This window comes from Arachis hypogaea, chromosome 4 (assembly GCF_003086295.3).
Source record: "Arachis hypogaea cultivar Tifrunner chromosome 4, arahy.Tifrunner.gnm2.J5K5, whole genome shotgun sequence".
Classification (NCBI taxonomy): Eukaryota; Viridiplantae; Streptophyta; class Magnoliopsida; order Fabales; family Fabaceae; genus Arachis; species Arachis hypogaea.
The window spans coordinates 14,016,478-14,033,454 of record NC_092039.1 but is presented as its reverse complement, the minus strand read 5'-3'; the positions used below and the strand labels follow the sequence as shown (position 1 = coordinate 14,033,454).

The window sequence follows — 16,977 nt, the reverse complement described above, 5'->3', positions numbered from 1 at the left end:
TCATCAACTCAAACACTCTTAATATATAATACCTAAATAAAATTTTCAAACAACTCAAGCACTCTTAATTTCATCCTATTCTAATCTACTTTAACATTATTTAATTTCTAATTACATTAAATTAACATAACAAATCCTAATCACACACTTCATTGAACAAATATAATCAATAATTTAATAAAATACTTAACAAAGTCCTAAATTCATAAAAAAATTATACAAAAATTACTTCTAACGGTGACTGCAGGTTGATGGAAGTATGGTAGTGACAAGAAGCGACAGTGATGGCAATAAGTTGAGAACCTTCGGTGAAAACAGACACAAAAAATGGCAGCTTCAGGTGGTGGCGACGACGGCAGCTTCACCGGAGCAGCGACATAAATTAAAGATGAGAGACAAAAAGATGAGAGAGAGAAAAAGAGAAGAGAGAGAGTTCGCAAAAGTAAGGGAAAAGAGTTTTGTGTTTGAATTTTATTAACAAAAATATTTGTAGTAAGATGTTCATTATTGCCTAAAATCCGATGATAATATTGGCGCTAATAAAATAAAATTTTACGTCACTATTTATGGTCATATTTAATAACAAAATTTTTACTCTAATAGTAATTTTTTTGAGAGACGAATTTTTACTCGTAACCGTCAAAAAATTTAACGCTAAATCTGACGATAAATCTAATGATATTCAATATTTCGCTTATATGATGTAGTGTCTATTGGATCAAATAATAATAATATTTTGCCTCTTTATTTGAAATACAATTTCGCTACCTTTGCTAACAAGAAAAATATTTAAATGTGTTATTTTAGATGATTAGATAAAAAGATTTCATATTATTTTAGCATTAATTATAATTATTAAAACATTACTTTTAAACACTTTTTATAATTACTGATATCATTATTAACCATCAACAATGACTAAAATGAAGAGAATTATAAAAAAGAGAATGATAATAGAACTAAAGAAAGATGACATGAAAAAAATGTGCAATAGATTGAGAAGATATTGTTAGAAGAAATAAGAAAAAAAGAATAAAACTCACGTGTAGTTATACGAAATTAATAATTAAAAACGGTGTGATAATTTAATATATTTAATTAAATTATTAATTATATAATAATTTTTAATTATCTATTTCACATACATAAAAATAAATATATGTAAATTGTCCCTAAAAATAGAAGTGGATTGGATTATTCGATACGACCTTGTGGCTCGATTCGAAAATCTTTGAATTTTTTTATAAAAGTTATTAATTAAAAAGACCAGATCATAAATTAAAAAAAAACTTATAAAATTCGTGGGCTGGCTCATTAAAATAATCTTTTTTATAAGAATAAATTATTTTTAGTTTATACTTTTAACTATTCATTTATATTAAACTTAAAACAAAATAAAAAATAATCAATAGCGAAGATTAGTTAAATTTTTAATTTTTTTATTCAAAAAAAAGTTTATAAATTACAAGTATGATTATGATATGTGACTAACAATAATTAATATATAAATAAATTATACTTACAAATTATGAATTATAAATTTTAAAATGTATTTAATATTGATTTAAAATTTTTAAGTTTATTATTTCAAGTTTGTAATTCACGAAGTAGACCTTTTAAGTACGCTCATAGGAAGTCACAAAAAAAAATACGCTCATAGGTTTAAGTTGTCAAACTTTAAACAGATCATGCTTAAGCTGAAAAAAGTCTATTTATAATATAAATTAGAGTTGTTAGAGTTGTTAGACTTGTCAAAATTAAAGCTCCACTCAATTCTGTTCATTTTCACCTTAAATTATCCTCCAAGAATCAAATAGTACATCACATGATCACAACATCAATTACAAGAATAATCACTCCTTTATTTTGTCTTGCTCTATGATGTGTGAGCATCTTATCTATCTTTTCCTAGTAAATTTGCATCTAAATTGTTGAGTTTAATTTAGAATTAATTATATTTTAGCCACTATGGATGCTATTTTGAGTTTTGTGCAATTTTATTTATTTTAGGTAGCATTCGGAGGGATTTGATGAAGTTTCTGCAGAGAAAAAGAAGAAACCAAAGAGATGACCAGCGAAGACCGACGCGGACGCATGGCTCACGCGACCGCGCGGAATGGAGGAAAGCGCAATGACGCGATCGCGTGCCTGACGCGATCGCGTGGACTGGAATCTGCACAAATGAAGCGAACGCATGGACGACGCGGACGGGTCACATGCGCGATCTCCAAAAATACGAATGACGCTGGTTACGAATTTTGGGCTATTTTGACCCACTTTCCAGCCCAGAAAACACAGATTAGAAGCTGCAGAATGGACAAATCAAGTGGTCCCCAACCATCAACTGAAGATCTGTTAATTAATTTGAATTCAAATTCAAATCTTATCTTTGAGGAAAAGATATTATTTTTAATTTTTGATTTCAAACCTACTAGGATGAGTAATAAATAGAAACTCTGTACATTTAGACAAGGAGGAGATTGTTACCACAATCCTTATTTTCTACTCTGAACCATGAGCAACTAATCCTCCATTGTTAAGGTTAGGAGCTTTGTCTATTTTGTAATGGATTAATTCGTTTGATCTTTCTAATTTATTCCATGCTCTGATTTATATTTCAATAATTGTTTTCGCTCTTTATTTTATGAACATGGGTGGAACGGAAGTATGACCCACGTTCTAATTGAGTTCCTGTAAAACTTGGAAAAGCTCTTTACTTGAACAACAACTTGGAAACATATTATCCTAAATTTTAATTATTTGGATTTAATGGGATACGTGACATATAATCCCCTTATTTTTGGATAATTAGAATTTTTGTGGCATATAAACTGAAAATTGATTTTTACCCTCTAATTGGAATTAACTGACCAAGGAATTGGCAGTTAATGAATTTTAGAAGAGACTAGGAAGGTCTAAGGAATTAGGGCCTAGTCACATATAGTTTGTCATTAAATTATATCTTGCATGATTAAATTAGTTAGTAATAAAAATTAATCCGAAAAAATAGATAACTCTGAAACCTTAACTATTTTCTACATATTTTATTCCCAACGCATTGCTGCTTTTGCTTTCTGAAAGTCTAACATTACTGTTTAATGCTTTTGAACTTCCAACATCCTTTTCTGTTTGTCTAACTAATTCTATCAAATACTATTGTTGCTTAATCCATCAATCCTCGTGGGATCGACCCTTACTCACGTAAGGTATTACTTGGTACGACCCGGTGCACTTGCCGGTTAGTAAGTGTGGGTTATAAACTCCGCATCAAGTTTTTGGCGCCATTGCCGGAGATTGATTGTGATTAACAACTATTAGTTGTTTGTTGCTTAGATTAGGCATTTTATTTTTAATTTTATTTAAATTTTAAATATTTTCAAAAAAAATTATTTTAATTTTCTTTATTTCGCTATTTATTTATTTTTTCCTTTTTTTCCATTTTTTTCCCTTTCGTTTCCTGTTTCCTTTTCTTTTCTTTTTTTTTTGTTTGTTCGTTTCGTTCCCTGTTTCTTTTTTTTATTTTACTTCTTTTTATTTTATTTTTTTTCTTTTTTTTAAAAAAAATATTTTCGAAATTTTTTATTTAAATAAATAGGACCAATATTTCTCTTAATTTCTGAAATTAAGTTTGGTGTTGACTATTTATTATTTTTCTTCTTTTTATTTTATTCAATATTTTTATCTCTTTACACAGGTTACCTCACTGGGAATTCTCTACACTCTTACGTAGAGATTCCCACTCTTTCTTGTTTTCTGTTTGTTTATGCGCAGGAACAGAGACAAAGAACATCTCTTAGACTTTGATCCTGAACCTGAAAGGATTTTCAGGCGGCGCTTACAACAAGCAAGAATTTGCAAGGCTGCAGAATCCACTATGGCAAATAATAATGCTAATGCCAATGTGGTAAATTCGAATGGGGATGATCAACAGAGGAGAGTGCTTGGCTCTTATTCTGCCCCTACTGCGGATCTTTATGGAAAAAGTATTGTGGTGCCTCCTATAAATGCAAACAACTTTGAGTTGAAGCCACAATTGGTCACCTTGGTGCAACAAAATTGCCAGTATCATGGACTTCCTCATGAAGATCCAAATCAGTTCATATCTGATTTTCTGCAGATATGTGATACTGTGAAGACAAATGGAGTGAATCCAGAGGTGTACAGACTCATGCTTTTTCCGTTTGCTCTGAGGGATAAAGCAAAGCTATGGCTAGATTCCCAACCAAAGGAGAGTTTGGATACTTGAGACAAGGTTGTTACTGAGTTTCTCACAAAATTTTTCCCACCTAAGAAGCTGACTAAGCTTAGGTTGGAGGTTCAGACCTTCAAACAGAAGGATGGTGAAACTCTGTATGAAGCTTGGGAGAGATACAAGCTACTGACTAGGCAATGCCCTCCAGACATGTTCTCCAAATGGACCCAACTAGATATCTTTTATGAAGGCTTGGGTGAGATGTCCAAGATGAGCCTAGACACTTCTGCAGGCGGTTCATTGCACAAGAAGAAGACACCAGAGGAGACTATTGAGCTGATTGAATTGGTTGCTAGCAACCAATATTTATACTCATCTAACAGGAACTCTGTGAACTCTGAGAACCCTCAGAAGAGAGGCGTGTTAGAAGTAGAAGCTGTTAATACTCTTCTTGCTCAGAACAAGCTGATGTCTCAGCAAATAAATCTACTTACTCAACAGATGGGTGGCATGCAAGTCTCAGCTATCAACACCCAAAATCCAACACAGGAAGTCTCTTATGACATGGCAGGTAATTTTATGCAAAATGATAATTATGATTATGCTCAATCTTCTTCTGAACAGGTGAATTACATGGGGAGTGGTCCTAAAAATCCCAACAATGATCCATATTCTAAGACATACAATCAGGGGTGGAGGAATCACCCAAATTTTGGGTGGAGAGATCAACCTCAGAGACCTCAAAACTTCAACAATAATTCTCAGGGCGGTTTCCAACAGAACAATGATTTGGAAGCAATATTGATAGGTTTTAGACAGGAAACCAGAGCATCCATCAAGAACCTGGAGATTCAAATGGGTCAAATAGCCACCAGAGTTAATGAAATTGATCAGAGGACTACTCATAGCCTTCCTAGTAACACAATTCCAAATCCAAGAGAGGAATGCAAAGCTATCTCCGTGATAAGTGGACAAGTGGCAAGTACGGAAGTACAAGTAATGCAGGAAACCAGAGCCTCCATTAGAAATTTAGAGGTGCTAGTGGGCCAACTGAGCAAGCAAATACTTGAGAGGTCTGCAAGTACATTTCAAGGTGATACAATGGTGAACCCAGGAGATGATTGCAAGGTTATTCAATTGAGAAGTGGTAAAGTAGCTGGCTCTGAGACCAAGGCCAATGAAGAGCTAGTTGAAAAGGAAGCTCAGGAAGAGAAGAAGCAAGAAGTAGAGCACGACCCTCCAAAGCGTGCAGACAACCCATTCCCAGACTCTCTTGACACTCATCCTACATTGCCAAAGGCTCCTGAGTACAAATCTAAGATGCCATATCCTCAAGAGACTTCAAAAGGAGACCAAGGACAAGCAGTTCTCAAAGTTCTTAGAAATCTTCAGAAAGTTACAAATCAATATTCCTTTTGCTGAGGTTTTGGAACAAATGCCTCTCTATGCCAAGTTCATGAAGGAACTGTTGTCAAAGAAAAGGCGTTTAAAGGGAGATGAGACAGTAGTCCTGACTAAGGAATGTAGTGCTGTCATTCAGAATAACTTGCCAAGGAAGATGCCAGATCCAGGGAGCTTTCAAATTCCATGCACCATTGGGAGCACAACCTTTGAGAAAGCCCTATGTGATATGGGGGCAAGCATAAATCTAATGCCTTTATCTGTGATGAAGAAGCTGCAAATCCAAGAGGCACAACCCACAAAGATAGCATTGCAGATGGCAGATAAATCTATGAAGCCTGCATACGGATTAGTGGAGAATATCTTGGTTAAAGTGGGTAAGTTCTTCCTCCCAGTAGACTTTGTGATTCTTGACACAGGAGAGGATGAGAATGCCTCTATAATTCTAGGAAAACCATTCCTAACCACTGGAAGAGCTCTAATTGATGTAGAAGTGGGTGAATTGGTGCTTAGAGTGCATAATGAGCAATTGGTCTTTCATGTCTTCAAAGATATACATCCAACAGGTGAAGAAGAGAGATGCATATAGGCTGAAGTTATTGATCCAAACCTTCAAAAACTGCCTGATGATACACAGCAGAATCTGTAACTCAAACCACCCTTGGTAACAGTCAATAAAATTCCTCCTGACATCAAACCTAAGTTTGGTGTTGGGAATGCTTCATCTACCAAGGAAGAGGTTCCCAAAAAGAAGAAAGTACCTAGAGGATGGAGAAACAAAAAGATCCCCACTGAAGGTTTCTCCCCATGAATGAAGGTAGTATTGACCAGCAATCCAGCATGGGTTTATACAGTAATCAGAATCCTCTCTCTGGAGCATATTGAGCTACGTTATGGAGATACAGGAAAGAAGTTCAAAGTAAGGGGTGAAGAACTGAGCCCCTATAATCCTCCTCCTTAGAGGAACTGACTGTCAAGCTAGTGACGATAAAGAAGCGCTTGTCGGGAGGCAACCCAATAATTTCGTATCCTTAGCTATTTTTATTTTTCATAGTAGTAATTTTCTTAGTTATTTTACTGAGTTCTCACTACTTTTCTGATCATGCAGCTATTTTATCACAGGAACCAAACACCTCAAGTTAAAAAAAAAAACGCACACACGACGCGAAAGCGTCGCTGACGCGTTCGCGTCAGATGGATGTGTGTGAAAAATAAATTTGACAGAGAGTTGCGCGGGAGTGGCGCGAGAATGGAGCCTTTCGCACAAAGAAGCCCACGCGATTGCGTGCCCCACGCGTTCGCATCGCTTGTGATTTTTCGCCATCCACGCGGCCGCGTCACTGACGCGGACGCGTGACCTGCGAAATCGACGTAAAAGAGTGTTTGGGCAGAGAGTTGTGCTGGCTTGGGGCAAGAGTTGTGCTAAACGCACGGAATTGGTCACGCGGACGCGTGATCGATGCAATCGCGTCGATTGCACAAACGGCCATCCACGCGTTAGCGTGAATGACCCGAACGCGTCGTATGAAAATTTGGCTCCCAAGCCATGCAAACAGAAAGTCGCGCGGGCGCGCGGTTGGCTTCGCGCGAATAGCATAAAATCCAGGGCACGTGATCGCGTGCCTGACGCTTCCGCGTCGTTTTGGAAAGTTCTTATTTGCTTGAGGACAAGCAAACCTTTAAGTTTGGTGTTGACGCTGCGCTTATTGGTTTTCTGGCATAAAAGGGAGGCGAATCATCTTCATTGAGAAGCACAACCTGAAGAATTGAGCGACAGCTAGGATAACTAAGGTGGTTGAGTTCCTTTCATTTTTATTCCTCCCCTCTTTTTCTATGTTATGTTCTAGTTTCTGCTATTTTACTTTGTCTGTTGCATGATCTTTTATTAGTTAGAATCATAGGATTAGTTTTCTTTTAATGCTGAAAAGGTGTTTCATGTACCACTCACTAAACTTGAATCTAAAAAGAAAAGAAAAAGAAGTGATGTATTGCATGAGAAATTGAGTTTAATTCTAAGAATAGTCTTATTTACTTAAATGTGGTGGTATTTTCTGTGATTTTTGAATGCATGATATGAACAGTGTATATTTGAATTTGAATCAAGGGATGTTAATGTATAAGGAACAGGAATTTAGAGAATTATTATGACTTCTCTAAAATAAAAAAATTTTAATCCTTGAAGCAAAAAGAAACAGCAAAAAAAATAATTAATAAATAAAAACAAGGTCCAAGGCTCTGAGCATCAATGACTAGGGAGGTCAGACATGATTAAAAGCTCAAAGAGTTGTTTCCCTAGTCATATGCTTGTGGTGTGATTGTGTCAAATAATCCTTGAGACAGAACACTTAGAGTCGAGATCAATTGCATTTAACAGAGTATGCCAAAGGCTTTGAGCACCACTGTCTGGGAGTAATTAAAAGAAAAATCAGAACTCAAAGAAAGTTCCCCAGTTAAGTGCTTGTGGTGTTTCTGTGTCAAGTAACTCTTGAGACAAAACATTTAAAGTCACAGCTAGGCTCAAGGTGCAAAGCACCAAAGAAAAATAAATTAAAGTAATTTTTGCTGTGTTCAAGGATTAAACTGAAATGTAAAGATCAGAGAATTCATAATATCATCCGAATTCTAATTCTTAATGACAATAACATTCTTGATTTAAAGGAGAGTGAGATGCCAAACCTATTCAGGATTACAGTTATAAACCCCACTATAAAAAGAGACATGAGCTTAATCGAACTCTCATTCTCATACAAATTCACATCATAAGCTTATATTAGTTTTGGTTGCTTGAGGACAAGCAACAGTTTAAGTTTGGTGTTGTGATGCGTGAGCATCTTATCTATCTTTTCCTAGTAAATTTGCATCTAAATTGTTGAGTTTAATTTAGAATTAATTATATTTTAGCCACTATGGATGCTATTTTGAGTTTTGTGCAATTTTATTTATTTTAGGTAGCATTCGGAGGGATTTGATGAAGTTTCTGCAGAGAAAAAGAAGAAACCAAAGAGATGACCAGCGAAGACCGACGCGGACGCATGGCTCACACGACCGCGCGGAATGGAGGAAAGCGCAATGACGCGATCGCGTGCCTGACGCGATCGCGTGCCTGACGCGATCGCGTGGACTGGAATTTGCACAAATGACGCGAACGCATGGACGACGCGGACGCGTCACATGCGCGATCTGCAAAAATACGAATGACGCTGGTTACGAATTTTGGGCTATTTTGACCCACTTTCCAGCCCAGAAAACACAGATTAGAAGCTGCAGAATGGACAAATCAAGTGGTCCCCAACCATCAACTGAAGATCTGTTAATTAATTCGAATTCAAATTCAAATCTTATCTTTGAGGAAAAGATATTATTTTTAATTTTTGATTTCAAACCTACTAGGATGAGTAATAAATAGAAACTCTGTACATTTAGACAAGGAGGAGATTGTTACCACAATCCTTATTTTTTACTCTGAACCATGAGCAACTAATCCTCCATTGTTAAGGTTAGGAGCTCTGTCTATTTGTAATGGATTAATTCGTTTGATCTTTCTAATTTATTCCATGCTCTGATTTATATTTCAATAATTGTTTTCGCTCTTTATTTTATGAACATGGGTGGAACGGAAGTATGACCCACGTTCTAATTGAGTTCCTGTAAAACTTGGAAAAGCTCTTTACTTGAACAACAGCTTGGAAACATATTATCCTAAATTTTAATTATTTGGATTTAATGGGATACGTGACATATAATCCCCTTATTTTTGGGTAATTAGAATTTTTGTGGAATATAAACTGAAAATTGATTTTTACCCTCTAATTGGAATTAACTGACCAAGGAATTGGCAATTAATGAATTTTAGAGGAGACTAGGAAGGTCTAAGGAATTAGGGCCTAGTCACATATAGTTTGCCATGAAATTATATCTTGCATGATTAAATTAGTTAGTAATAAAAATTAATCCGGAAAAATAGATAACTCTGAAACCTTAACTATTTTCTACATATTTTATTCCCAACGCATTGCTGCTTTTGCTTTCTGAAAGTCTAACATTACTGTTTAATGCTTTTGAACTTCCAACATCCTTTTCTGTTTGCCTAACTAATTCTATCAAATACTATTGTTGCTTAATCCATCAATCCTCGTGGGATCGACCCTTACTCATGTAAGGTATTACTTGGTACGACCCGATGCACTTGCCGGTTAGTAAGTGTGAGTTATAAATTCCACATCACTCTGTCCATTCTTATTATTTCTACTACCGCATTAAAAATTTAGTATAGTCTTAGATCAACATATCAAAACACATTTGGATACATCAACCTAAAATCTACCAAATTCTCACAGTAATTAAAAAAGGAAATGGATTAGAAAATCACCCAAATTTTGACAACATAAATTCAAATTAAAGCTCAAATGTCACTCTTCAATAATGGAACAACTGTTGCATTGAACTCATTGGCAAAGAATTCCCTTCTCCTTTCTGCACCAAACCCAAATGAATACTTCTTCTGTTTATTAGGAAAGAAAAGTCCAAAATGCTTCTCCAGCTCTGGATTCTTCTGATTTTCATCAAACATGGCAAACAAATAAGTTTCTGTAGGCTTCCAAGGCCTTCTAGGAGTGCCCCCATTAACATGACGAATCAAATTATCCAAATAAATCTGGGCACTATCATAAGTTGCACCAAAATCTCCACTTGAGGGCCACCCGCTCTCAGAAACAACAACCTCAACAAAACCAATTCCAGTGTTATCAATGGCAGCATGCACTGCATCTAACATAGCATCAAAAAGATTCTGGTACCCATATTGACCATCTTGTACCACAACATTTGGTGATGTGAAAATAGCATAAGGTAGTGATATGTCACGTGGGTTATCTTTATAGCTAAAGTAAGGATAAATGTTGGTTAGTAATGGTGCACCTACAAACAAAAATGTGAAAAAAAATAGAAATAAGTTCAAAGTAATTCAAAGTTTTTTTTTAATTTTCATTATTAATTATCACAGAAATAATTAAATAATATTAGATAGATGTAATAAAAGTATAATTAGATATTATATATATAAAATTATGGATATTAAGTTAAATAAAATAAGGGTAAAATATATTTTTCTTTAAAATTTGTTAAAAATTTTAAAAATATTTTAAAATTTTATTTTGTTTTAATATTATCCTAAAAAAATTTTTAGTTACATCAAATATATTTTTTAATAGTTAAATTTTTAAAAAATTTATAATTAATTAAGCAATAATATTGGATAACTAGGAGTCAATAATAAAATTTTGTGTTTGACTTGCTCATGTTAAAAATTGTTTTTTGAAAAATTAATTATTAAGAATACATTTGATGTAAATCGACAATTTTTGACATAAAATTAAAACAAATTAAAAACTTAAGAATATTTTTAAAATTTTTAATAAATTTTAAAAATAAAAAATATATTTTACCTATAAAATAATTTTGAGTAATTGTGTCGTTAACATTACCGACCTGCATATACCAAATACCCTATAATTAGGTCTAGGTATGACCTGACGTCAGCCCTAAATGAGGCTTGTGAAGGAGGAAAAGAGTTTCCTAAGAGGGACATGTCAATGGCAGTTGAAACCTTGATTTGATCATGGAGGCCTTGAGCTCTAATAGCTTGGTATACATTCTGAATTGCTGGGAGAACATACTGAGCCATCCATGAAGTGGAGTCTCCAACAGGTCTCACTTCATTACCAACTGTAATGTACTTGATTTTGACACTAGGCCAAAAGCTTAGCACATTTCTTTGCACCCATTGGCGTGCGCTGTCAGAGTTTGTGGCAAGCCCTTGAAGGTCAGAGTTTGGAACTCCAAGAATGAGTTCAATGCCGGAGTTTCTAAGTGCTTGTAGAGCAGCTTGATTGGGATCATAGAGTCTCATTCGTTTGATGTTGTTTGATCTGTAAACATCTATCACTTCCTTTGCTGCTGGTAGATTGTTGCCCAGCATCCCATAGCACACACCAATTTGAGCATCTATAGGTCAAATAGACGACCTTGTTAATTTTAAACGAAAAATACTACATTATCTGTTATTATTTTTTAGAATTTCGCTAAGGAGCCAATGAAGTATTTGTACGATGTGTACAATGAGCTATTTATTAGGCCTAATATAAGTTAAAAAATAAACATTCAGGATAAAATATTACTAATTTCTCAAACACAATACACTCATACTATCCAGATTCGGCACCAGGGATAATAAACATCTGAGATATCTATTGAATCGAACATCCCTATACCCTATTGTATATATTGTACAGATACTCTATTAGCTCTCTATACTTCCTCTATTTTTTTATTAATATTTAGTCAAAAAAATTAAAAAAATATAAACAGAAATTTTAATGAATATTAATTAATTTAAAATTAATTTTTTATATACCTATTCGGTTATTCTTAAGTAGGAAAACTTTTAAATATTTTTAAAATGCTAGTAATTCAGTGATGTTAATCTTTAATTTTAATTAATATATATTATATATATTATATATATTTTTTATAATTAAAATTAACGATTAAAATGATTGAACATCAATATTCTAAAAACATTTAAAATTCTTCTAATATATTATTGTATACGAGACTTATGAAATGCTTACGATAAAAATTTTGTTATAGACGATACAATTTTAATGACATACGTAGATACACATACAAGATTAACATTTAACAAATTAAAGAGATTAGTTGCGCTTTATAGAATTACGAACCTGCCAAGCGAAGCTTAGCTATGTATAGAAGAAGCAATAGAGCAGTAACCCATGAGAACGAAGACATTATCATTAGTATGATGAAAATCTAAAACAACAATTATCAAAGGATTTGCTCTATTTTGGCCTCTGAATTGATCCCCTTATATACACACAAAGATGCACACACACCTCATGACTCATCACGGAACATGCATAAACTTACAAGAACTTTATTTGAATATTTAATATAAACTATGCCTAATTAAAAATATTAGAGAGATAAAAAATAATCAACCTAAACAGTTTAAATTTATTTTATTTATTATTTATATATTGTATGGTGCATTAAATAAAGCTAATTGTCAATTTTTTATTAATATTTTTTTGTTATTAAATATTTTTGTTAAATAAAATATAAACTAATTTGAATTGATCGAATGGTCAACTCATTCGTCTGCTTAAGCAAGTGTCTAGCATAACTAATTGACCAGCAAAAGATCATTAAATAGAGTTTAGATCTGTGATGGATTAGTTCTTATTCTTTGTCGAACTGAAAGATACCGTGAACAATCAAAAAATAAAATATAAAAAAAAGTCTAGAGAACTCGCTATAACATAAAGCAAACTTAAGTCAATTCTTTGTATTTCTAATTTTAAGATTCAAAAAATAATTAGGATAATTAAGAATTATTTTTTTTATAACAGATCTTCTCTATTTTAACTAATTAATTCTAGTTAGCTAGCTACCTTTTTAATTAATTGGTTTCCTAGCCAAACCGTAAAATATATTCCGCAGTCTGCGTTTCTGAATCGAATCAAATATCTAATAATATATGCTTATTATTCGTTCATTTATTTATTTTTGTCACGTATCCCTCTGCTCACAATCAAATAAAAGACAAAGGTCTTTAGCTAGCTTAAAAAAAAATAAAGAAGAGTTTTGTCTTGTTGGTTGACATTATTTTACTACAGTAGTACACTTAATCTAATGAAAATTGTAACCAATTATACACATGTATATATAGATTCGGACTCAAACTCTGCATGCAGCGCGTGAAATTGAAGGTAAAAAAATGTCCCAAGATTAATCCTGCTAGACATTTCATATATGCAAAAGCAATGTAATTCTCATAGTAATATATATGATCTTACTGTAATGCAGTACTTATAAAGAAGTTTCCACTAATAAAACTAGATATGGGGTCATGGGACCTATATATATGTATAAAATTATATGGATTAACGGATAGTATTTTTTTTCAACATTTTTTTATTATAACCTCATTTCCATATTAACAACTTGTTACCAATAAAAATCAAATAAAGTAGATTTGCTTTTTCTCTGAAAATAGGTTGTATTTTGCTTTTTCTCTGAAAATAGGTTGTATATATCTCAGTTGTTGGCTGTATAACATTATATAACATTATATAAATTGCAATATAATCGATATATTATAAAAATAACGCCGCCGGCTGCTGCGTATGCATAATTGTATATTATTATGAGTGCGTGCATGTGAGGAGAAGAATTGAATAAGTGAAACGGAAAGGAAAAAATACAGGTGGATAATAAAAATATTAGAATAATAGATATGTCAGATATTTAATTTAATATGTATATAGATAATTATATTTATTATTTTTAATTAGATGATTATTTTTTTATTTGATTTATTTAAATAATAAATAATAATTAGATATTTAATTTATTAAGTGTGTAAATAATTATTCTAATATTAAAATTTAAAAAATAATTTAAAATAAAATATTTTTTTATTTTTATTAGGTCAATTTTAAAATTTATTATTTATCATTATCTATCTAAAAAATCGAAAAAAAAAATACAACGTATACATACAGCCAAAAAAATCAGTGGGACAAAACAATAACTTATCTTATAATAAGTTACTTAATTACTCGATAAAAATATATAATATATAAAATTTATTTTTTAAAAAATATTAGTCAATATTTCAACGTAACTCCATCTTCATCCACTCTCACTTCTTTTGGTCGTCCAACTCTATCTCCATCCCCAACGCCATCACCCCACCTCACTATAAAAATACTTCCATTTTACTGCAACTCCATACTTATTAAATTCTTATTTTATTTTTATTTATTATTTTAATTTTTTTAAAAACAAAATTTGTCATAAATATTTTTTAAATTAGTTATGATAAAAGATAATCATCTAAAAATTTTAATTACTTTAATTTATTTTAAAATTTAAAACTAATTTAATAATTAATATAAATAGATAATATTATTCTCTCGTAACATACAACAACAACATATATACAATAAAATTTTTATTATCTTTTATTTTTTTATTCTTTCATAATTTTATGAACACTATCAACCCACCAACGAAATATACTTTTAACTTGGTGTACGCACTACTACTACTACCCCCCCCCCCCACTTTTTTCCCTTTTTAATTCATGTTACGAACTACGCCCCCCCCCCCCCCCCCTTTTTAATTCATGTTACGAGGAAGTTATATTGCAGGTGTATAACTTCAACATTTTCATAGCCACAAACATGACTTCACGGTGCAGATCCATCACAACACGGTTCTCTTGTTATGCAATAATCACATTGATAATTAATATTAATTATTAATTAATAGTAACTAATAAAACTGTGAAAGAATAAAAAAATAAAAAATAAAAAAATTGTATTTTGTATTTTTTGATTGATTAAAATTGATTATTGATTGATTTTTTGATTGATTAAAAAATTATAAAGATAAATCTAAATATATATAGAGTATTATTTATAAAAGATAAAAATAAATAAAAATAAAAAAAAGATAATAACAAGTGATTTAATAGTAACAATAAATTAATGCATGAGCAATAATGGTTTGTGATGTTTTTCTTCCAAAACACCATAAATGAATATTGAGAGACAGGAGATGGGAGTGGGTGGAATTGTGGTTGAAATTAGAGATAAGATAAGGGGAAGAAATGATGTTGGTGGTGGTAGTGGTTTGGAAGAGGGTGTTTGGAAGAGAAGATAGAATATATTTGGAAAATGATGATTATGTAGAGGGTAAAATTAAAAAAAAAAATTAGTGATTATATTTTGACTAGAAAAATTTAAAGACAGGAAAAAAATTGATGCAAATTAAAAATATTAAAAATAAAATTAAAATAAATTAAAATTTAGAGATTTTTTAAAAATTTTGATAAAATTTAGAAATAAAAAATTATACTTTATTCCATTTAAAAATATTTTTGAGATTATAGTTATTAAAATTAAATCAGTAATTAATCCAGTCAAAATACTAAATATTAATTTAACTGTTAGATTATAAATTGAACCAGTTAATCTAATTATAATTGAATAATTTTAATTTTATATATATTTAATAAACTATTATTTTTAAATTTTAATAATTCATTAAGTAGTTTAAACCTATTATATATGTACTTTAAGTATTTATTAAAAAATCATATAATTATAGAAAGAAGAAATATGTTACTATTAATAAAGAGTAATTTTGTCTTTTTTAATTTTTAAATATTTAGAAAATTTAATATTTATTTTAATAATTATATATAATTTTAAATGCAAAATTATAAACTGATGCAAAATATTTATTTATAACAGATTTAACTGCGGTTGACCAATTTAAATGCAAAATTGATCTAAATGTCAATTCAAATCGGTAAAATTAGGACAGCTGAGACCCAGCACAGTTGGCATACCTGTCCGCCTCATACAACTGGATTTGTGTGTGTGAAACATGGGTGGTAATGCCTAGGATTGGAGGCTGTCTAATCCACTTGACCAAAAAAAAAATTTTTTTAAAAGCTTATTATTATTTAATTAATTTAAATACTCATTTTACGTATCATTAGTTATTTAAAAAATTAAGAAAGTTATTTATTTATTTTTTTTAAAAATTGAATAAAGAATAATATTTAAAAGATATTTAATTACACTATATAATTACACCATAAAATTAATAGTAAAAAATCATACTTTATCTTTTTAAGTAGAAAAAAAATTGAGAAGATTTATTTTCGTAAAATCATTGGTCTAATTCAATTTTGCTAACATTGCTTGAGATTTTTTAATTTAATTTAATTTATTAATATATTTTTGTGTGTGCATATTTACATTTAGTTTCAATAGAATTAGTGGGTGCTTCATGGGATGTAGTGGAAGGTGATCATGTGCTGTCTGTGACTGGTTTGTTTTTTTCTTTCTCCGTCTCAACTATGAAAACATTTTAATCATATCAGGTAATTATTAAGATCTTGAGAAGATCCAAATTCAATTAAAAGATTAGCAATTTGTGTCTAAAGTCAAGACCAATATACTTCATCATCTCGTAGTATTATAACACAGTGAAATACACATTATTATAACCATCTATCTATGGCCCAACCACACACACACACACACACACACACACACACACACACACACACACACACACACACACATATATATATATATATATATATATATATATATATATATCCACTTGGTTTAGACACAATAAATAAATAAATAAATAACTCCACTTGGTTTACTAATAAAATAAAATATAAAAATGGCGGAAAGCATGCATGCATAATTGCATAGTGCACAAATTAGAATGACAGTGACTCATAGCCACCCTACGGCCAAACTAGCCTAATATAG

General features: G+C 31.5%; 1 protein-coding gene across 1 annotated transcript; it reads right to left on the bottom strand.

Moving 5' to 3' along the window:
• Positions 1 to 9,561: 9,561 nt before the first annotated feature.
• On the bottom strand, positions 9,562 to 12,452 carry LOC112794215 (glucan endo-1,3-beta-glucosidase, basic isoform-like). The gene is made up of 3 exons (XM_025836322.2): positions 12,334 to 12,452; positions 11,081 to 11,596; positions 9,562 to 10,510 (listed from the first exon to the last, which is right to left on the bottom strand). The coding sequence occupies exons 1-3, from the start codon at positions 12,404 to 12,406 to the stop codon at positions 9,996 to 9,998; spliced, it is 1,104 nt and encodes a 367-aa protein (XP_025692107.1). The 5' UTR covers positions 12,407 to 12,452; the 3' UTR covers positions 9,562 to 9,995.
• Between the last annotated feature and the right edge of the window lie 4,525 nt (positions 12,453 to 16,977).

What these genes read in the sequence shown, in the direction of transcription:
- LOC112794215 (XM_025836322.2), bottom strand. Translation starts at nt 12,406, where the DNA reads ATGATAATGTCTTCGTTCTCATGGGTTACTGCTCTATTGCTTCTTCTA. An exon ending in AGCTAAGCTTCGCTTGGCAG is followed by an intron (nt 11,597 to 12,333) that starts GTTCGTAATTCT and finishes TTTGACCTATAG; the next exon opens with ATGCTCAAATTGGTGTGTGC. An exon ending in AGGGTATTTGGTATATGCAG is followed by an intron (nt 10,511 to 11,080) that starts GTCGGTAATGTT and finishes TTTTGTTTGTAG; the next exon opens with GTGCACCATTACTAACCAAC.